The 22389-nt window shown below is 39.6% G+C and overlaps 1 protein-coding gene across 3 annotated transcripts in view; it reads left to right on the forward strand.

Annotated features, from left to right (window-relative positions):
* The window catches only part of PTPN9 (protein tyrosine phosphatase non-receptor type 9), a 78914-nt gene that overhangs the window by 30950 nt on the left and 25575 nt on the right, over positions 1-22389 (forward strand). For all 3 annotated transcript variants that reach the window (XM_027067815.2, XM_027067816.2, XM_027067817.2), the window contains 5 exons: positions 4670-4813; positions 7525-7614; positions 8343-8467; positions 13001-13106; positions 21121-21231. In XM_027067815.2, the coding sequence (XP_026923616.1) occupies positions 4670-4813; positions 7525-7614; positions 8343-8467; positions 13001-13106; positions 21121-21231 (576 nt within the window). The remainder of the gene's footprint in view (positions 1-4669; positions 4814-7524; positions 7615-8342; positions 8468-13000; positions 13107-21120; positions 21232-22389) is intronic.

Below are 22389 nucleotides of genomic sequence, written 5' to 3' on the forward strand. Positions count from 1 at the left end.
GGCACAATAACAAAGGGCTAATGGAAAGATTATAGTTTTCAGTTCAGAAATTGAACAAATATCACCTTGCTGCATTGTAGCAAGCTAGTGTGTTGGCTCAGAATCTGTTTCCTAGCAGATATGAATTGAAGGGATTAGTAGACATAACAAAACAATTCACAAGGAAGAAGAGAGAGGGAAACAAGCATAAGAGAAGTTTACTAAGATAGTTTACTAATGCACTGATGAGGAAATAGCATATTAGATGAAATACAGAGGTAACCTCAAAAACCTGTTACAGAGGTAACAGACACAGAGGCTTATATTGGTCACTTTTCTTATTCAGATACTCAGTGCAGAGTGACTGCATTTTTTGCGTGGTGTTTGTCCTGCACAAACTTATGCCTTTATTATAATGAGAAATAGTCCTTACTCAGTTTAATGCTCGGGATGGCAGTGTAGTCTGAAAGTAGGGACAAAAGGATTTAGAGATGGGAGCGGGGTTATAAATACTTCCCAACCCAGCTTCTGTATTGTGCAGAAGGAGTTGCTCTTTTAGAGACTTTTGTCATGCGGTAGAACACATACTGGAAGTTTCTAATTTAAATTTATGCTTTTGGATAAAATGGATTAGAGAGAGTGGACTGCTCCAGGTTGAAGAGAAACCAGTCACTTGATTCTGAGAAACTGTAATTCAATTGAAAGAAGTTTTAGTGTAGAATGACTGGAGTAAAGAAAAAGAATGGACATACATTCCAAGACTACCTACTGCGTGCCAGATGCTCTGGTGCTTTTCTATCAGTTGTCTCATTTGTGCCTTATCTATACAGATGAGGACCTGAGGCTCAGAGAGGTTAAATGACGCCCAAATATCACATAGCAGTGAGTGAGAGGATGACTGCTCACACTGACTCACACACCCACTAGACTTGTTCTCTGATGGTTAGATGGTTGACATCCCCAAGAGGCAGAAATTTTCTATTTCTTTCAAAAGCAGGTTTCTTATAGGTCTCGCTCTTTTTCACTCTCTCCTACATTGTGTTGGAACACAGGATTAAAGATACTTTGGAACTGAGTATGCCAGCATGTTTTCCGTGATCTTTTGGGTGGCTAGCCTTTTGCCTAGAGCTGATCTCGAAATTGTAGCTGCTCCTGGGGAGTTTGATGTAACCCAAAGACTGTTGGTTTTGTTCTCTCCAATAACATACTTAACACCAGTGGGTAGAATCCGGGGTGTAATCCACTTGACAGATTTCTCAGCCATATTCTAGCAGGCTCCCCAGTATCTTTATCTTCATGGCCATAGTCAAGAAACTTGTTATCTACTTAAATGTGATTGTGGGGAAAGTATGTAATTATAGTAAGCTTTTTGACTATGCTGTAACAAATCTTACTGGTACCTGAAAAGTGGGTTGAGGAGGGTTGCAAGTGGTTATGTTAATTTTTCTATACACCAGTTCAGACCTTTTTCCCAAAGGAAAACCAAAGCTGTTTGAACTGTGACGGTGACTTAGCTGACAGGTATTAACAAGTTATGGTTAACTTATAAGCCTAGATAGATTCAAACCGTTGACCTTGAGTTGAAGTATTTATAAGCTGTGACTCATCTTCTGGCTCATCCTTTTGTTCACCAGGAAATAACACTGAATATTAATTTCAGGAATTTCAGTTATCCCTTATGAAGAGTGTGTTGCTCATTAAAATTGCTGGGACTTGTTTTTCTGGTACCAACAGGACCACAAATTGGTCTATAGTTAGTGGTTGTACTGAGTTCCTGTGTAAACGGGAAGGTACCTGATTAACTGTCTAGAGAAAGCCCGTTGAAGATGGGGCCATCCTTTCTGACTTCTTTAATAAGAGGTTCATCTCTTCTACAAGAGAGAGAGGGATGCAGGATGGTGAATCTGAGGCTGAACCTAACAGATGGTGTGTGTGTATGTGTATTTGTATCTGTAAATATCACATCACTGTTTACAGTACACTGGACTCTCTTCATGCAAGCCCTAGTCAGGCCAGATCAGGAGGAATTGTTCCCGTGCTTAAAGCCAAGAATAACATCCTGACCAGCAGGGGACAGAGGTCAGCTCAAGGCAACTGCTCTAGGGAGCTACAGGACATTAAGAACTTTGAAGGAACTGAATTTAGTATAAGTAGGAAGCCAATATGTATTATGTACGTACTTTGAAAGAAGTGTGTGAAACCTATGTGTGTGTCTCTGTCTTTTTTTTCCTATGGGTCTCTTATTAAGGCATAGCTTATTTGTGAAAAATGAAAAATCATCTTAATGGGATGTGTTATGACTTCACCTCCTCGCTATTTTAACTATATTTCCCCCTCCTACCTGCATATTGATTTGTCTGTTTATTGTTTTTATTAGAAAAAGGGGGAAAGTATGTTCTACTGTTACTCTGTGTTTTATTCTACAGGCAGCTTCAGACAAAGCTGGATTGAAGGATGATATGTTAATTTAAAAACAAATACCCTTTACAGAATCTCCTGGGGACCTTCCAGGCTGGCTGAAGTTTTGTTTCTGCTATCTTTCTGTGCCCACTCCTCTTCTTGTCCCTTCCATCTTTCCTCATTCTGATGCTGGCCACTCACCCCACGGAGGCAGCTCAGACTGTTTGCTGGTGGAGCATTCTAAGTTTGTCCTGTTGTCTTCTCTGGGACTCATTGCTCTGGTCCGACTTAAACTGGTTCTGGGCCAAAGTGATCATCTGAAAGCTTTTCTTCTTGGCCTTTATTTCTTGGCTCTTTTAATGCACTTTGCCTGATTAGTTTTGCTGTTTCTCTCCTTTTCCAGTGGTGTAAGTTATACTGCTTCGGTTGGAAGGTTCTAAAGGTCAGGTGCAGCCTGAGGCCTCTTAGATTTTACTTTGGTTTTGTAAAGTGCCTTTTTCCTTTCCTAGAAATTGGGGGATGAATCAGGCGCTCTTTTGTGAGGTATTGCTGACCTTCCTGGGACTCTAGTTTGCTAGTTGTTTAAACACATATGTAGCAACTTGAATTGTATTTGCAAAAGTAGGACTTTGTTGCCAAGATTCTGAAGTAGGTCAATTGCTTGTTACCCTTTCCCCTCTTGATTTTAAATTGAAAAATTAAAGAGAGAATTACCTTGTCCATGGCCACATAGCAGGCTGGTCTTACACCTTTTAAAGCAAACCTTATTTTTCCATTCCTTGTATTTCTTAGCACAGATATTGACAAATAGTTAATGAATCCATAATAGTTTAATAAATACATCTTAACTGTGGGTTGATTGATCAATTAAGTTTCAGAATTCTTATCAAGTTGGTCACATTTTGGACCAGCAGGTGAGAATAGTGTCTGGGTGGAAGGGACCAGATAGCCTTGCAGAAAGTGTTTAGCAGTTGAGAATATGCATGCAAAAAATCCTGATGTAGAGGTGCCTGGCTGGCTCAGTCACTGGAGACTCTTGATATTGGGATTGTGAGTTCAAGCCCCAATATGTATGTAGAGATTGCTTTATTTTTTTTAAATGTTTATTTGAGAGAGAGAGAGAAAGAGAGAGAAACAGAGAGAGAGCGCGCACACGGAGGAGGGGCAGAAAGAGAGGGACACAGAATCCAAAGCAGGCTCCAGGCTCTGAGCTGTCAGCACAGAGCCCTATGTGGGGCTTGAAGTCATGAACCATGAGATAGATCATGACCTGAGCCCAAGTCCGACACTTAACCTACTGAGCCACCCAGGCACCTCGAGATTGCTTCTAAAAATAAAAAATCTTAAAAAAAAAATCCTGTTATAAAACCTGTTCAAAAACTGAAGAAACAGGAGAGTAGTTTGGCTAGAGCAGAAACTGGTTAAATGTAAGGAGAAATAGGGTGAGAAAGGATAGAGGACATGGGTTAATCAAGAGATAGGAAGAATTCTACAAACAGGCATCTTGCCAGCTTGGGATCAGAGAGTGAAGATGAAAATTTCCTACTCCTCCACCAGTATGAGACTCTCCACCCCTCCCCTGGCAACCACCATCCAGAGGGTCTGTGAATGCCTTTGGGCACTAGTGTCTGATTTGGGGGCTGCCCTGTGAAGCATGAAGAGGTCCTGTGGGATCAGTCAGCGGCAAAGAACAGTTGGCCTTTTGATTTGTTAAATTCTTCATAATAGTTTTGCTGCTCTCAAATAGTATTACTAATTCCAAAGCCAAAACCATTTTCTGATGGTTTTGCTGTATCCAGTTGGCTCGTGGGACCAAAACAGCAGCTGAGACTGCCGTACCATGATGCACTTAAGCAATAACCCTTCAAGGGGCCTGTCCACCTTTTTTTTATTTTTAATCTTAAAACAACAGCAAAAACAAAAACAAACTGCTGGGTTGTTTTTTGTTTTGTTTTTTTGTTTTCTTTTTTTGCTTTGGGGCCAGTAATTTGCATCCCATTTGGGTGCCTTGGTCTCCCCTCTCCCTCTCACTTTTTCTTCACGCATCCCTATGCTAAGCCCTGCTCTCTGAACCTGACTCTCGCTTCTGGCCTCATTGAGTAGTATGAATTTTAACCATTTCTGCTTTTAGACCTGTTTTCCATCTTTTGTCTTTCCCTGCTCCCTGTAGGAAATTTTGGGTTCAGATTTGCTTGAGGGAAGGATGATATTTTTTCATGCTTTTTTGTTTTTTGTTTCCATAAATATGTTCTCTACTAACTAATTTTTCTTTCCTTTTTTTGTCAAACAGGCCACCAAGCAGTTTCTTGAAGAGATTAACAAGTGGACAGTTCAGTACAATGTTTCCCCTCTCTCTTGGAATGTGGCTGTCAAGTTCCTCATGGCCCGGAAGTTTGATGTGCTCCGTGCCATAGAGTTGTTCCACTCCTACAGGGTATGTAGCTGGGGATGGGCCAGACTTGTGGCAGCTGGGCTCTCTGTGTTGCTGCTTTCTCTGCCACACACTACACACAGTGGTTCTCTGAGTGTTCTCCCCACTCTCATTAAAAAAAAAGTGGGTCAATATCCAAGAACCCTACCTGGGAGTTAGAAAATCCTCTGAGACACAGAACCTCTCTAAATTAAAAAAGGAAGAGGGCCCATGGGTGGCTCAGTCAGTTGAGCATCCAACTCCTGATCTCAGCTCAGGCCATGGTCCCAGGGTTGCACTGGGCTCCACACTAGGCATGGAGCCTACTTGGGATACTCTCTCCTTCCCTCTGCCCTTCCCCTGTGTGCTCTCCCTCTCTCTAAAAAAAATTAAATTAAAAAAACAAAACAGGAGGATAAGGCATGCTAGGATTAGTTTAAGACTAAACACTTACCTAGACCTGTCTTGTGGGTCATTCTCATACAGTATTCAGTCATTTATCCAACAGATGTTTATTGTATACATACTGTGTTCCAGGGGCAGAGATTACTACTTAGAGAGAGTAAACACACAATTATAGAAAGTTATGATAGGGCACAACTTCCTTCTATGGAAGCACATTTCATTAGAAGGGTCAAGGAAGCCTTCTTAAAGGAAGTGACTTATAAATTAAGATCTGAAGAATGAGTAGGAATCTGACAGGTAGGGGAGTATGGCAGAGAGAATAGCAAGTTCAGATGCCTAGTGACAAAAGAGAAATTGAGCTGAGCAGAAATGTTCAGTGGGAGTGGGGGCATGGCAAGAGATTGAGCAGCAGAAGTAAACAAGGCCATGGGGCGCCTGTCAGTTAAGGGGCTGACTTCAGCTCAGGTCATGATCTCTCGGTCCGTGAGTTTAAGCCCCACATCGGGCTCTGTGCTGACAACTCAAAGATTGGAGGCTGCTTCGGATTCTGTGCCTTCCTCTCTGTCTGTCTCCGTCCCTCTCCTGCTTGCTCTCTCTCTCTCTTTCTCTCTCTCTCTCTAAAAAATAAATAAACATTTTAAAAAAAATGAAAAAACAGAAGAAGTAAACAAGGCCAGATCGTAGAGTATTTGTTTTTTCTTAAGGGCAGAGAAATTCATTGAAGGTAAAAACAGCAGAATAACTTGATCAGATTTGCATCCTGGAAAGATTTTCTGACTGTGCTTTAGAGAATGGATCAGGAGGGCTATACTGGAGACAGACCTGTTAGATGGTCATTGTACTTACTGGGAGAAAGATGAGTGTGGTGTCATTAAGTGTAGTGTCAGGGGAGATACAGGAAAAATGGGCAGATTTTATAAAAATTGGTAGGACAGGGTTGCTTAAACTGGTGTATAAGGAAAGAGGAGTCAGGGGTTCCAGGTCTTTGATTAGGGTGGCAGGGTAGATGGTGGTAGCATTCACTAATTTTAGGAGACACTGAGATAGTGCAGGTGTGTGGAGAGACAAGGTTATGAGTAGTTCAATTTGGCCATGTTAAGTTTGAAGTGCCATTGGGATATCCAAATAGATATTTTCTCTAAGAAGTTGGAATGTGAATCTAGGGTTCAGAAAAGAAATCTGCACCAGAAGTAGAGATTTCGGAATGACCAAAGTAGAGCTGAATATCAGAGCCATGAGAAAGGGCAAGGTCATCCCGGGAGAGTATGAGGAATCGGAAGATGTGTAGGGCAGGACTTCACTTCAGATTTTTTGCCTCGTTTGGTCCAGTATTGTCTTAAAAGTTGAATGTGAGTGCTTTAGGTAGGGCATGCACTCTCTGTAATTCTAGTGCTGCCCTGCCTCTGAAGGCTTTGAATTTGGTTTTAGGGATGAATTGGGCAAGAATATAAACAAAGACCTGGTTTGTTTCATTTACCAATGTGTTCCTAGCACTTAGCTCAGTGCCTGGTACATAGTAATTGCTCTACAAATATTTGCAGAATAAATGAATGAGTCAGTGAGTGAATTGAGTGAGCAAATGAATAAAAAAAAAAAAACCCACAAAAGGGACTTAGAAGCAGTAGTTGAAGAAGTAGGAAAACTGAGAGAGTAGTCTTTGATACAGAATGTCTCAGGGAAAAGGGAATGTGAGTGGTCAACCTTGTCATGTGACAGGAGGACTGAAAATGCTCACTGGGTTCACTGACAGGAAGGAAGGTCCTACCACTGGAGCAGGAGCTCTCAGTGGGGTAATTAGATTGGGGGGAAATGAGAATGCAATAGATTGAGTGTGGGGGAACTGAGCATGAGTTTAAAGAATTTTGCTGTGGACATAAGAAAAATGAGGTCATTGTAGGTCTTGTTGGAGAAAGTATCAGTGGGGAGGGATGGCTCCATTTTAAGATGGGAGAACCCTAAGCCTAGAGGATATGTGAGGATGTCTGCCTCCAGCCAGTGTTTGAGTCCATATGTTAATATCCTGCTCTAATATCACTACTGATATATGTTTAAGAACTTTGACCCTGCACTCTAACCATACATATTAGTTGGACTTCAGTGTTAGGCTTCTCAGTGATTTAAAGCAAAATATCATACCTACGAGGCTGATAAGGTAGATTGGCTGAGAATTCAGACAACACTCAGTTGGCCTGAAGCATGTTACAAAGGAATTCCTGGTCCAATTAATGGACTTCTAAAGTCCTTTATCTCTGAGATTTGATGGTTACATAAAGCCGTCCTGGATATACAGTATTTCCATACTAATTGACGTTGCTGTGCTTTATTTTTAGGAAACACGAAGGAAGGAGGGCATTGTGAAGCTGAAACCTCATGAGGAGCCTCTCCGTTCTGAGATCCTTAGTGGAAAATTCACCATCTTAGTGAGTCTTTATGAACCTGTCTTGTAGTGTGTCATTACTTCCTTTTGTAGCTGTTGTCCTCTTTGGATTTTGTACCTAGATAACCTTATCCTGAATCTAGAGAATCTCAACATTTGGGAGCAAACATGAAGCAGCTATGTGGTTTGCACAAGATTATTCTAGTAACAAGTGAAATGATGGAGAATCAGTTGTACAATAGATTCAGCAAAGTTTCTTCTTTGGTCCATTAAGGTTAGTGAAGGTCTTTGGATGGGTATCCAGTATTTCAGAGGCCCATCCTTATTGGAATCAAGCTGCCTCCCCCTAGAGAGCACAGCCTTTCAGATAAGTATACAATGGTACTTTTAAGGCAGAGCATGGAAACCATGGTTGTATTCTGTGGTTTTCCCCTGCTGCGTGTTTCTTTTGCCATTCTATCTGGGAAATTAGCTAGGCAGCCAGTGTAGACCATCCTTTAATCTCTCTGCAGTTGATGAGTTAAGGGAACGTAGTTTTTTTTGCTACCAAACAAGTAATGATCCAAGGGGTGCTGAGCATCAGGTGTGGGATGAAATAAACTTTCTTCACTTCCTGGAGCAACTAATGCAAGTCAGAGAAGTATTGCTAGCATCTGTTCTCTTCATATGAAACTTTTGTCTAGGAGAAGCCTTAGTGATTGTTGTGATACTGTATTTGGTTTCAAAATATTTCTTGGGGGTTTTTTGTTTGTTTGTTTGTTTTTTCTCTAGAATGTTCGGGACCCAACAGGAGCTTCCATTGCCCTCTTCACTGCCAGATTGCATCATCCCCACAAGTCAGTCCAACATGTGGTACTTCAGGCTCTGTTTTACTTGCTAGACAGAGCTGTAGATAGGTGAGCATGAAGATTATCTTTTATTTGGTCTGTATCCAGATGGAGAAATGACAGTCCTTGACTAACTTGATTTACTTAGCAGTACCTTCACCATGTTCCTGGGATATGCCTTGGGAAGTGCTATGAATAGAAAACATTCCATGTCCTTAAGGGCTTGGCTTGTTTCCAGTCACTATCAAGATGGTGGGTATTCTGTATGTTTATATGCTTGGCTCTATTTCAGGATAACAGAAACTGAGAAAGCCAATTGACTAGTTATCCTCAGCATATTGAGAATTACCTATTGAGAGTGAAGGGGAAGTGACTTGTGCTGGTTCTTTTTGCTCATTTGCCCCTGAATATTGATTTTCAAAACAGTCTAGGGTCTCAGTTTCTTTGTAAAATAGGAAAAATGTCATTAGCTTAGAGGATTTTGAGAATCAGCATTCAGGAGAGAAGAGTCCAAAAGTGTAAAGTTAAGCAAAATCATCTTTTTAAACAGATGCATGAGCAAAAAGAATCAGCTCAGGTCATTTCTCCTTCCTTCTTCAAGGTAAATGGTATTACGACTATTTTACAGACAATGAAACTGAAGCCCCAAGAAGTTATGTGACTCCTTTAGTCATCACATTCCAGTCCAGCTAGGCCTAACATCTTGGTTTCTTTGCTCTTGACTGGAGTTATTTGTACCCTACTATGTTGTCCTTTTGCCATACTTCCTTTTTTGCAGTTTGTTATTGCACTGGATGTCATTGGCTAGCTCTGTGCCGTTAAAAGAGATATATCGAGGGCTGAAACCTGAGATAGTGAAAGACAGCTGTGTACGACTTCGGTCATACGGTGGACTCAGAGAGGGTGCAGATAGCCAAGTGATTATCTGAAGTGGGGCTGTCCAATTCACTCGTTGCTGCCTTCCTAATGTTACTTTCATAGTATTTAGCTTCTGCTTTTGATGCTCAGTGGGAGATATATCCAAACCACACACAGCATTAGTTTGAAAAAGAGAAGTTACTAAGGTAAGGAGAGAGGACCAGTAGTCTTAGAGGCCCTGTACTGCCCAATCAGAAGTGTGGAATTTCTCAGTTCGTCTTTCCTGTGATTGGTCTTCAGGCATAATTTCCAGAATATATAGGTTCCTTTGAAATCCTTTAGCTCAGGAGAATGAGTGAAAGGTGCCTTTACCAGAAAATTCACTGGCCTTCCTTCTTGGGCAGCTTAGAGTCAGAGCTCTCCCATAGGCATGGCAGTGGCCAAAGCTTGCTCTATCCAATGTGAGTATTGATTGGATCCCTCAGGAGAACCACAAGGGTGTAAACATACTTAAAACTGTTCTCATGAGGGGCCCCCAGGTAGCTCAGTCAGTTGAGTGTGTGACTTCAGCTCACGTCATGATCTCATGGTTCCTGGGTTTGAGGCCCGCATCAGGCTCTATGCTGACAGCTCAGAGCCTGGAGCCTGCTTCGGATTCTGTCTCCCTCTCTCTCTGCCCCTCCCCTGCTCACACTCTGTCTCTCTGTCAAAAATAAACAAACACTAAAAAAAAAATTTTTTTAAAGAACTTTATTGAAAAAAAAAAACTGTTTTCATGATGTTCACCCTTTTCTTAAAAACCCTAGTGACTCTTCATTATTCAGAAGGTGCAGATAAGATAAATAAATGTGAACCCTTTTCTCCAAGCAAAATATTCTCACTAGTGAGTAGAAATTCTTATTTTCCTTTGTTAACTTTCACCAGGATGCAAGAGGAGGAAACCCCTCCTCTTCACTAAATCTTGCCATTTCTTTAAGACTCAACTTCTATGACTGATTCCCTTACCACACTAACCTGTCATAAATAAAATTCTTTTTACCCTGACTTTAACAGCAGTTATTAATACCAATTATTTTGTATTGCATTTTACATAGCCTTATGATGTCATTTATCTTATACTGTTGTTTTCTATGTTTACCACTAGATTGTAAGTTCCATGAGGGCAGGGAATCTTCCTTTTCACATTACATAATAGAAAATCCTCAGATCTCTGAGTGGAGTGTAAATGGTATCATAAGCTTCCAGATACCCATCATCTATCTTCAGAATGATCTATAACCAATCTTATTTCATTGATAGCCTCTCACCCACCCTGTACCCTCAGTTATTTTGAGACAAATGTCAGGGACTATGTTTTAAACATCTTGGTGTTCGCGGGTAGCATCCAGATCAGGAATTTTTATTTAGTAGAATAAAAACAATCGTTCTTAGTACGGAATTAGCTATTATTGTAAACCTCATATTCTGTACCCAGAAAAACAAAAGTCCTACCATATTTGTATTTATTTCACGTGCCTTTACAGGATTGGCAGTTTTTGGGAATATAGACCCTGCATCATTCTGCACTGTACCTTCTTTTTATTAAATTCTGTTTCCCCGGCACTGACTTCTCTTTGTTTCAGTCTTCTGCCGCAGGCTGGCACTGGAAGGGGAAAACCTATAGTTCTTTGAATTTGGCCCTTGATGAGCTAGTGGAAAAATGGGAAGTGTCTACACCTGGATAATCTATTTAGTAATTGTGTCAGTTATGTAACAGCATCTTTGATCTTGGTGAATTATAGTCTCTCGTCGCGGGGGAAAAAAAGGAGTTAAGATTTGGTGCTGTGACCCGTTAGGACCATTTGAAACTCAGAAACTGCTGGAAAAACTTGGGTCTGCGTCAGAATTAGAGATACTTGAAATGCTTCGTGGGTGGGTACTTCCACCATGCAAAAAAATCAGGATACAAAATAATACTGGGATGTCTGATTTTAGGATTGTTTTGTGCCGAAAAATCTTCTCAATTTTAAATAGATAGGAAAACTGTTGCTATCATCTGTGAGTATCTCAAACATATAATTTATTTCTAATGACCTTTTGGGTGTGCAGATCAGAAGCAGGTAAGATTTGGCTTGGTTGAAGAGTGCAACTTTGAGAAGTCTTTAGGCAGTGAGGAGATTGAACTGAAGAATACTTTTCATATCTTCACATGTTCTTAACCTCAATCTGGTAATAAGCTCACCACCTCTTACTTTTCAAGATGCTTTCCCAAGACCATGTGTGGGTTTGTTCTCTTCTGCCAAGTCCTAAGAGATTCCCCATCCCTGGGCTTAGAGCTTTGTTTTACATTTTCCCACAGGTCTGAGTATTTTCTTAGCAGTGGGCTTCCAGTCCACTGCATTAGAATTCAGTGACCATTTATTATATACCTATTTGCAAGAACTATGCTAGAGACTACTGGGAGTGATGAGGTGAACAAAACATGTTTATGCCCCCTAAGAGAGAATCAGATGGCTAGACAAAGTTGAAATGCTTTAAGAGCCATAAAATAATCCCACAGGAAGATTTATGGGGCTACAGGGGGGTAAAGGATGGCAGTACATTTCGATCACAGTTTTCAGGGAGGTTTTATGGAAGAGGAAGCTTTTGAGTTGAAGATGGAATGTTACAAAATTTGGATAGGCAGATTCAGAAACCTGGGAGGAAACAGTTCAAATTTTGATAACCTAGATGCTCTGGAACATTTTCAGCATAGGAGTTTGGCACTTGATTAACATGCATCAATAAGCATAATTCCAATTCCAGCATGTGGGGGTTTTCTGCCACACCTCCAAGCAGTTCTCAGATACCAGCTTAGTGTTTTACAATCAACTCAGTTCTGACACTGTCTACCTGTTAGATCAGATTCCAGAGGTTAAAGGTTTTCAATCCTACAAGATTTATCTCCCCTACTCCCCACCCCCACCCCCATTCACAGATGGGAGTGGCAAGTTCAGGTTGTCACCTGTGCTTCTTATCAACAAGCTATATAGATTGAAGGTTTCAGTGAATTTACTAGAGTGGCTCACAGAACTCAGAGAAACATTTTACTTACTAGGTTACCAATTTATTATAAAAGGATATAGTCCAGAACAGCTAGACGGAAGGGACGCATAGGGAAAGCTTTAGTGAAAGGGGTGCAGGGCTTCCATGCCCTCTTTGAGAGGGCCACTCTTTCAGCACCTCCATCAGGAAGCCCTCCAAACCCTATCCTTTTGGGTTTTCATGGAGGCTTTATCACGTGGCATGACTGATTAAATCATCCATTGGCTATTTGAGATTGAACTCAATCTCCAGTCCCTTTCCCTGAGGGGAAAGGGGGGAAGGGAGAGGTATGGGATGAAAGTACCAACCCTCTAATCACTTAGTCAGTTCCCCTGGCAACCACCCTCATCCTTAAGTGATGGCTTGGGGCATTCCAGAAGTTTTATTAACATCACAAAAGACACCTTTAACTCCCGCTTCATTTAGGAATTCCGAGAGTTTTAGGAGCTCTGTGCCAGCAACCACGCTGAAGACCAAATATGTATTTTTTATTATAAATTGCAATATCATGAGAAGCATAGTAAAAACCAAAGATAAATCATCTTTTTGTAAAACCAGTGTTCCGGGAGGTAGTTTTTTTGGTCCCGCATCTGTCCCATACTCTGATTTTGCCCTAGGCTCTCGACCCGCCTCATCCATCTTATTACTTACAAATGTTTTTGTTCAATGGTTGGTTTACAGTTTTGAAACTCAGAGGAATGGACTGGTATTCATCTATGACATGTGTGGTTCTAATTATACCAACTTTGAGCTGGATCTTGGCAAGAAAGTCCTAAACCTGCTAAAGGTAAGGCTGTGAAAGGGCCCCCTCAACTCTCCTTCAACGGTTAGGATACTTCTTTCCATAATCTTTGGGAGACTGAGGAATGATGTAAACTGCAGACATTATGTTCAGTGTAAAGGTCACCTGTAAATGATGACTAATATTTGCTTCCTCAGAATACTAAATGGTCTTAAAAGTGAAGTGGGAGGAATTAAAATAAGAAATGCACAGGAACATTATGAGTCATGAAGGTTGGGTTGTCCCTCTCCTGGAGTTGTGTAGAATAAGAATTCATGAAGGCCTAGGTATGCTCAGTGTCTGAAAAGTGTCACCTCGCTAGTGACTTTCAGACTTTTTTGTCTCAGTCTAGTCAGATATATGTTTTACATGTTGACTTCATATACAAAAGTGTATGTACACTGACCTATACACATGTGTGGAGTTATATATATAGATAAGTCCTTACTTTCTTATCCCAAACTTAAAAAAAAATTTTTTTTAATGTTCATTTATATTTGAGAGACAGACAGAATGCAAGCGGGGGAGGGGCAGAGAGAGAGGGAGACACAGAGTCAGAAGCAGACTCCAGGCTCTGAGCTGTCAGCACAGAGCCCAATGTGGGGCTCAAACTCATCAGCGGTGAGATCATGACCTGAGCTGAAGTCGGATGTTTAACTGACTGAGCCACCCAGGTGCCCTCTTATCTCAAACTCTTAAGTCCAGAAGCATTTTGTAACATTTTGAAGTTTATTTGCTATTTTTTTTTAGTGTTTTGAACTTTAAAAGATAATATGATATATATGCCACTTTATAATCAAACATTAATATTTTTGCAATGAAGGGGCACCTGGGTGGCTCAGTCAGTTGGGCTTCCAACTTCGGCTCAGGTCATGATCTCTTAGCTCGTGAGTTCAAGAGCCACATTGGGCTCTGTGCTGACAGCTCAGAGCCTGGAGCCTGCTTGGATTCTGTGTCTCCTCTCTCTGCCCCTCCCTGCTTGTGCTCTGTCTCTTGTCTCTCTCTCTCAAAAATTAATAAACATTAAAAATATATATATATTTTTGCAATGAAATGTGTTATTCATAATGAATGAGTGGAGACAAATAAAGGCTATAAACAGCCTATGGCATTTCAGGTGAGATTTTGCTGCTCCATGAATTCTTGGACCAAACTTACAAAAGAAAGCTTCAGACTTTCAGAGCTGTTTAGATTCAGAATCCTAGGATTAGGGTGTGTGGATCTGTGTGTATATATTTGTAAAACAAAACAAAAAAGTTTCACAAAACAAGCTTTACCCTTAGTATGTTCAGTGACTTTATTATTCTATTTCTTATTGATTTACTTATTTCTTTTTAAAGTTTATTTATTCTGAAAGAGAGAGAGAGCACCCAGCAGGGGAGGGGCAGAGAGACAGAGAGGGAGATAGGATCCAGAGCAGGCTCTGTGCTGACAGCAGAGAGCCTGATGTGGGGCCTGAACTCACAAACCGTGAAATCATGACCTGAACTGAAGTCGGAAGCTCAACTGACTGTGCCACCCAGGCACCCCTCTATTTCATATTTTAAAATGTTAGTCATGAGCCACTAAATTAATTTAAGGACCCACTGAGCGAGAACCTACAGTGTGAAAAACACTGATCTAAGAGTCTCGGCAGTCTTTGTTCTAGGACCTCCCTTGGGAGTACTGCAAACTGGATTTTTAGAAGTGCTTATTTACTATTATAGCTTTATAACAGCGAGTACATAAAGAAGATGTTATGCTGCATGTTGTTTTCTGGCACTTGGCGTTTGTCACTCATCATCATATTACTAAAATCCCTATTATGCCGTGTAGCTGTGATTCAGTTCTTTGTATTGATGAGAATGATACATGATTTTTTTCTTTATAAATATAGAGTTCTATATTCAGTGGTTATAACTTGGCATTTAAAAAAATTTTTTTAATGTTTTTATTTATTTTTGAGACAGAGAGAGACAATAGAGCCTGAGCAGAGGAGGGGCAGAGAGAGAGGGAGACACAGAATCCAAAGCAGGCTCCAGGCTCTGAGCGGTCAGCACAGAGCCTGATGCGGGGCTTGAACTCAGGGAGCGTGAGATCATGACCCAAGCCGAAGTTGGACGCTTAACCGACTGAGCCACCCAGGCACCCCTAACTTGCCATTTTTTTAATAACAATCGTGTCTTCGTCATCTTTTCATGTCATGGGTTGCTCTGTCAGTACATGCAGCTGTTCCTCATTTTTCCCCCACCTGGCTTTTTTTTTTTTTTTTTTTTTTTTTACACACCTAACGTGGAGCTTGAACTTACAACCCTGAGGATCAAGGGTTTCATGCTCTACAGACTGAGCCAGCCAGGTGCCCCTTCCCTCAGGGTTTTGTTTTTTTTTTTCTTATTAAAAAAAATTTTTTTTAATTTATTTTTGAGAGAGAGATAGAGATAGAGCCTAAACAGGGTAGGGGCAGGGAGGGAGGGAGACACAGAATCCGAAGCAGGCTCCAGGGTCTGAGCTGTCAGCACAGAGCCCGACGCTGGGCTTGAACTCACAAACAGTGAGATCATGACCTGAGCCAAAGTTAGACCCCAACCAAATAACCCACCCAAGGCTCCTCTTCCTCATTTTTTTAAATGGCAGAAGAGTATTCTTTTTATGGATATATCAAGCAGAAAAAATGACATGCTGTTTTTTTGGTGTTACAAAGGCTTCAGTGAACATTGTTTTACATACATTTTTGTATATTTGACCAATCATTTGCTCATGATAAATTGCTATAAGCAAATTCTCATTGCTGTAAGCAAATGAGTTCACACATTTAAATTTTTTTAAGCTTATTTTGAGAGAGAGAGGGAGAAAGTGGGGGAGGAGTGGAGGCAGAGAGAGAATCCCAAGCAGGTTTCACACCATTAGCGCAGAACCCAATATGGGGGTTGAATTCACAAACCATGAGATCATGACCTGATCCCAGATCAAGAGTCTGAGGCTTAATCGACTGAGCCACCCAGGCGCACCACACATTTAAATTTTGATAAATATTGCCAAATAACCTTCTAAAAACATAGTTCAAATTTATACTCCTATCAACCGGCTTTTTTTACCAGTCTTATCAACATTAACTTATTATTTGGATTTTAATCATATTCACGTTTTTATGTGGTGTTTTTCTTATTAATGATGAGCGTTAGCATATTTTCATGTTCATTGCCAAGGGGTATTTAAAATTTTTTTATTCTCATATATTTTACCCAGTTTTTTATAGAAGTATTTATCTCTTACTAATTTCTAAGACTTGTTATTAAGAATGTTACTAAGTATGTGTTAGCAGCATTTTTTGTAGTTTATAATTTATTCATTTTTATGGTGTCTTTTGTTACCTATATTTTATTTTTCATTGTAATTTTTTTTACTATTTTATATATATTTAATAATATACATCATGGGGGGCCTGGGTGGCACAGTCAGTTAAGCGTCCAACTCTTGATTTCAGCTCAGGTCATGATCTCACCATTCATGGGTTTGGGCCCCACATCAGGCTCTGCACTGACAAAGCAAGCCTACTTAGAATTCTCTTTCTCTCTCTCTCTCTGTCCCTACCCAACTCACAGGCTTTCTCTGTCTTAGAATAAATAAACTTAAAAAACAAAACAGAACAACAAAAAAAAAATGTATATATGTCATATATGATACATAATATTATAGATAAAATAATTTGCTTTCAAATAGCTGTCTGGACAGCATTTACTAATATATATTTTTTCTACTCATTTGAGATAATACCTTTAAATTACACTATATGGTACTCACTGTCCCATTTCTGGATACTCTATTCCCTTGATCTAGTCATCTAGACTAACATATGCACTGTTTTATTTATTTTAATCTTATAATAATAAAGTTTAATATCTCATAAGACAAGATTCCTGTCACAATCTTTTATTTCTAAAAGTTGTTTTGACTGTTTTTTGCATTTTTATTCTTTTTACATGACTTTTGTATTCTTTATTTAAATTTATTGATATATAACATGCATATTGAAAGCAAACTTTATTTTATAACTAGTTCTTCTTTAGTTTCTTGTATTTTATTGTATTGTGTTTGTATTTTATTTATTTATTTATTTTAAGTAAACTCTACACCCAGCACGGGGCTGGGACATACTACAACCCTGAGATCAAGAGTCACATGCTTGGGAGCGCATGGGTGGCTTAGTTGGTGGGGTGTGCAATTCTTGGTCTTGGGGTTGTGAGTTTGTGTCCCATGTTGGATGTAGAGATTACTTTAAAAAAAATAAAATCTTTTTTTTTTTTTTTTTAAGTTTATTTATCTTTGAGAGACAGACAGCATGTGTGTGAGTGGAGGAGGGGCAGAGAGAGGGAGAGAGAGAAAATCCCAAGCAGACTGTATGCTGCCAGCCCAGAGCCTAATGCAGGTCTCGATCTCTTGAATCTCGAGGTTATGACCTGAGCCAAAGTCCAATGTGCAACTGACTGAGCCACCCAGGTGCCCCAGAAATAAAATCTTAAAAAAAAAAAAACGGGCCGCTGAGGTGGCTCTGTCAGCCGACTCTTGATTTGGGCTCAGGTCATGGGTTTGAACCCCACATGAGGTTCCATACTGCTGACAGCGTGGAGCCTGCTTAGGATTCTCTCTTCTCCTTCTCCTCCTCCTCCCCCCACCCCCGTTGCTTGTGCACAGGCGCTGTCTCTTTCAGAATAAATAAATAAACTTAAAAAAAAAAAAAAAGTCACATGCTTTACTGACTGAGCCAGCCAGGCACTCCTAGCCCTTTATTATAAAAGCAATTAAAAAGCAATTCAGGGAAAAGTCTCTGACACCCTTCATCATACACCCAGTGCCATTTCCCAGAGGGTAGCCACTTTTTCCAAATTTTAAATCTGATGAGAAATTTTTTTAAAAAATCATCACCTTTTGGTTAGATGAATTTTAGAGTCATTCAGTCACATTTGAGGGAAATGAAACATTCTCAGATTTTATTTGGATATAATGAATTAACAAATTACTTCAGGGGGAATTGACATCTTTATAATGTTATTATCTCCCATCCAAGAATGCTCTACTTTTTTTTAAGTCTTTTGTTATGTCTTTCAATAACTTTTTAAAATTATTTATCTTACATGTGTCTTACGTAGTTTATTCCTAGGCTAAAAGATACATATACATACATATAAAAACATACAGCACACACCAAGGATAAATCATCTTGTTTGTAATACCAATGACTTTCAGGGAGAAAAAGATAGGGAGAGAGGTAGTGTGTGTGTGTGTGTGTGTGTGTGTGCATAAGTGTTACTATAAATCACATGTTTTTACCGTTATACTTTTATGCTGATTATTATTTGTAGGGTGGCTAATTTTTTTCACATTTACCTTTTATAGTTAAAATACTATTATAATCAGAAAAAATTTTCATTGTAGACAAATTTGGACAACTCAGAGTAATATACATTAAGAAGAAATACTGCCTTTGATACTATGCAGAAATAAACACTTGACATTTTGGTGTAGGACACTTTCTTCTAGATGTTTTTCAATATGGTCTTAATTATGTTCATACAATTTCAAGATACAGTGAGCTCCAACAACTTTATTTTATGAACACTTGTAATTGCTGAATGATAGTCTATCCTGTATTTACAATAATTTACTTAACTATTTCTATGTTGTTGGATATTTTTTCCCGTTTGTTATAATAAACAGTTTTCTCAGCAAACACTTTTTTATATTCATATATTGCACATAAAATAGTTTGTGGATTTCTAGGAGTAGGCCTACCGGATCCAAGGATGTAAACATTTTAGGGACACCTGCTTGACTCAGTCGGTAAAGCATGCAACTCTTGATCCCTGGGTCATGAGTTCGAGCCCCACATTGCACATGGAGATTACTTTTCTTTTAAGTTTATTCATTTATTTTGAGGGAGAGAGAGAGCACGAGTGGTGGGGGCAGAGAAAGAGAATCACAAGCAGGCTCCGAATTGTCACTGCAGAGCCTGATGCAGGGCTCAAACCCATAGACTACAACGTCATGACCTGAGGGGAAATCAAGAGTCAGACACCAAACCAGCTGAGCCATCCAGGTGCCCCTAGAGATTACTTTAAAAAAAAAGAGGATATAAACATTTTAAATAAGGTTGTAAAAAATAAAAGTAATGCTAAGTATTATAGAAAATAACAACTCATAATCTCACTTATCAGAGAGAAACTCTATTGAGCTTTTGATATAATTCTTTATAATCTTTTTTCTTTGTGAAATATATGTGTAATTTTTTAAACAAAATTAAGATTGTAGCTGATTCTGTTTAGTTTAATTAGGATTATATTGTGGGCATTTTCCAAAGTTGTAAAAAAATCTTTGAAATCTTCATTTTAAAGGTCATGTAATAATCTTATTATAATACCATTTTTATTAGCCCCTACCCATTTTCAGACATATATATTCTTTCCAGTTTTAAATGCTATTTTTAACTATCAAAAATAAAGGTGCAGTAAACATTTTTGTTCATAAATCTTTGTGTTTCTGGTTGTTACCTTAGGATAGAGTTACTTGATCAGAGGATATGCACATTTTTAAGGATATGTAATGCCAGAGACCTTCTAGAAGATGTAACTATTTACTGTCCCATCAACAGTATATGTGGATGCCATAAAGTCATTAAAATGGAACAGGCCTGAGTGTGTAGTTCTTTGCTCTGAAGAAACAAATATAATGGCTTCTGCTTTTTATTTATAATTTTGTGGAAATATAGGTATTTCTCCAGACTGGTTTTTGATCTGGCAGTTTAAAGGGACCTTGGCTTTTTGGGCCCTGAAATAAGTTGTTGTATCTTTGAGGGAAGAGATGAAAGGTAGTTTCTCAGACTTCAGTGAAGAAGCCCATGGAGCATTTTGTTCTAGATGCTATATATTCTCTATTGGGAATGTTCATGGATCACCCGCCCCCCCCCCCCCCCCCCCGCCCAAATCAGTGGAAGAATAGCCAGAGAGTGACATGTCAAATTGAGAATCAATTTTTTGAAAAAGAATAGGGAGAAAGTTGTAGAAGATATTTAGCTACAATTCCCTCTTTTTTGTTTTTTGTTTTTTTATTCCTCGGGAGTAATTTCTTCCAGTAATGCCAATATTACCTGGTATCCCTGCCCGTGAGAAGGCCTGGGATATTAAACCAAAGGAAACCAAGAGTTGTGGATTAGGAATGAATACTTTTTTATTCTTATGCTTTATGCAGATCAGGTGTCTCCTTGCCTTTATATCTCATTTGCCCTTGTGTCCACTAGATTATATTTATTAATTGAATAAATGAATACAAAAATAGATGAAGAGATGGCTTAAAAAATGATTTATAAACACACAGATGTCAGAATAAAAGGTTATGAGAGATGTTTCTTTCATGTTCTGTTTATTCATGATTTAATTTTTCTTAAAGTTTTAATAAGCAGAACTTAAGGATGCACACATATATGCTGACAAAAGTCAGTATATTTTTGATCCATAAAGCTTATGCTAATAAGAACATAACTTTTTTTCAGAGAGAGAGAGAGAGAGAGAGCGTGCAAGTGAATGAGGGGAAGAGAGAGACAGAATCCCATGAGGGGTAGGGAGAGAGAGAGAGAGAGAGAGAGAGAGAGAGAAGCGTGCTCAAGCTCACCCGATGTGGGACTAAGATGTGGGACTAACTGTAAGATCATGACCTGAGCCAAAGTCAGGTGCTTAATGACTGAGGCACCCAGGCACCCAGAACATAACATAACTTTTAAAAGTAAACCAGCTTTTAATCTTTTTATTAAGTTTTTAATTTTAATTCTAGTATGGTTAACATATAGTGTTATATTAGTGTCAGGTGTATAATTTGAAAATTTTTAACCACCTCTGTAGTTACTGAAATGAAACGCAAATTAGGCTGTAGACTCCCCCTGCTGGGTAAGGATGGGGACAAGAGCAGAAAACCTATACTTTGCGTTCGAACGGTCACAGGTTCCAGTGTGGTTTAACTAATATCTTTAAATTTTCATATGTGTTCTCCATAGGGAGCATTTCCTGCTCGTTTGAAGAAAGTGCTGATTGTGGGAGCACCAATATGGTTCCGAGTGCCCTATTCCATCATCAGCCTCCTCCTGAAGGACAAAGTCCGGGAGAGGGTAAGGCAAGCTTTGTTTTATTTGGAGGTGGATAGATACATTTCCATCTCCACTGTTGAAACCTGCCAATTAATTTTTTACCTTCAGTAAAATTCTCCTGGTTTGTCTCCTAAAGTGCTTTCTGCTTCTCTTAACGTATCCACTTATATTCTCTGCTTTATTCTTTTTTTTTTAATTTTTTTTTAATGTTTATTTATTTTTGAGAGACAGGGAGAGACAGAGCATGAGCAGGGGAGGGGCAGAGAGAGAGGGAGACACAGAATCCGAAGCAGGCTCCAGGCTCTGAGCTGTCAGCACAGAGTCCGACATGGGGCTCAAACTCACAGACCATGAGTTCACGACCTGAGCCGAAGTCAGATGCTTAACCAACTGAGCCACCCAGATGCCCCTCTCTGCTTTATTCTTTACTCAGCTCAGTACAGGCTCCCTCTCCCACTGTATTCCAAGTTTCTTGAAGTTAGGAGCTACACATAGTTGTTTGGCACTCTCTCTCCATAGCAACTTGCATAAAGATAGCACTGAAGGAGTGTGTCCCATGGATAACTTAAGGATAGCTCCCCCTTCCAAAATTTAGCCTAGTGCTGTACATGCATATTTAACAATCTCTAATGGAATTGCATTAGTTAAACTGGTGTTTCAATTTGTTCAACTGGAAATACTAATCCGTCCCTTTGACCACCAGGGTGGTAAAGGAGAATCTCTCAGTATCTCTCTTTACCTCCATTCCTGGCATTTTCTCTGAAAACAGCTTGTTGTTTCCTAACTTCAAAAGTGTTTTCTAAATTTATCTTTATTATCCTCTGAATGTTCCAGGACTGAAAGATTATGGTTTTATTCATTCATTCATTTCTCACCCTTGAAAGAAAGGGCATTGACATAATAAGAGTTATGTCATAATATAGTGTGAAATATTATTAGAGATTTTTGTAATATAGAATTATGAGGTTATAGGGGCGCCTTGGTGGCTCAGTCGGTTAAGCGGCCGACTTCGGCTCAGGTCATGATCTCACGGTCCATGAGTTCGAGCCCCACATCGGGCTCTGTGCTGACAGCTTGGAGCCTGGAGCCTGTTTCGGATTCTGTGTCTCCCTCTCTCTGATCCTCCCCCATTCATGCTCTGTCTCTTTCTGTCTCAAAAATAAATAAGCGTTAAAAAAA

The sequence above is a fragment of the Acinonyx jubatus genome, chromosome B3 (genome assembly GCF_027475565.1).
Source record: "Acinonyx jubatus isolate Ajub_Pintada_27869175 chromosome B3, VMU_Ajub_asm_v1.0, whole genome shotgun sequence".
Lineage (NCBI taxonomy): Eukaryota > Metazoa > Chordata > Mammalia > Carnivora > Felidae > Acinonyx > Acinonyx jubatus.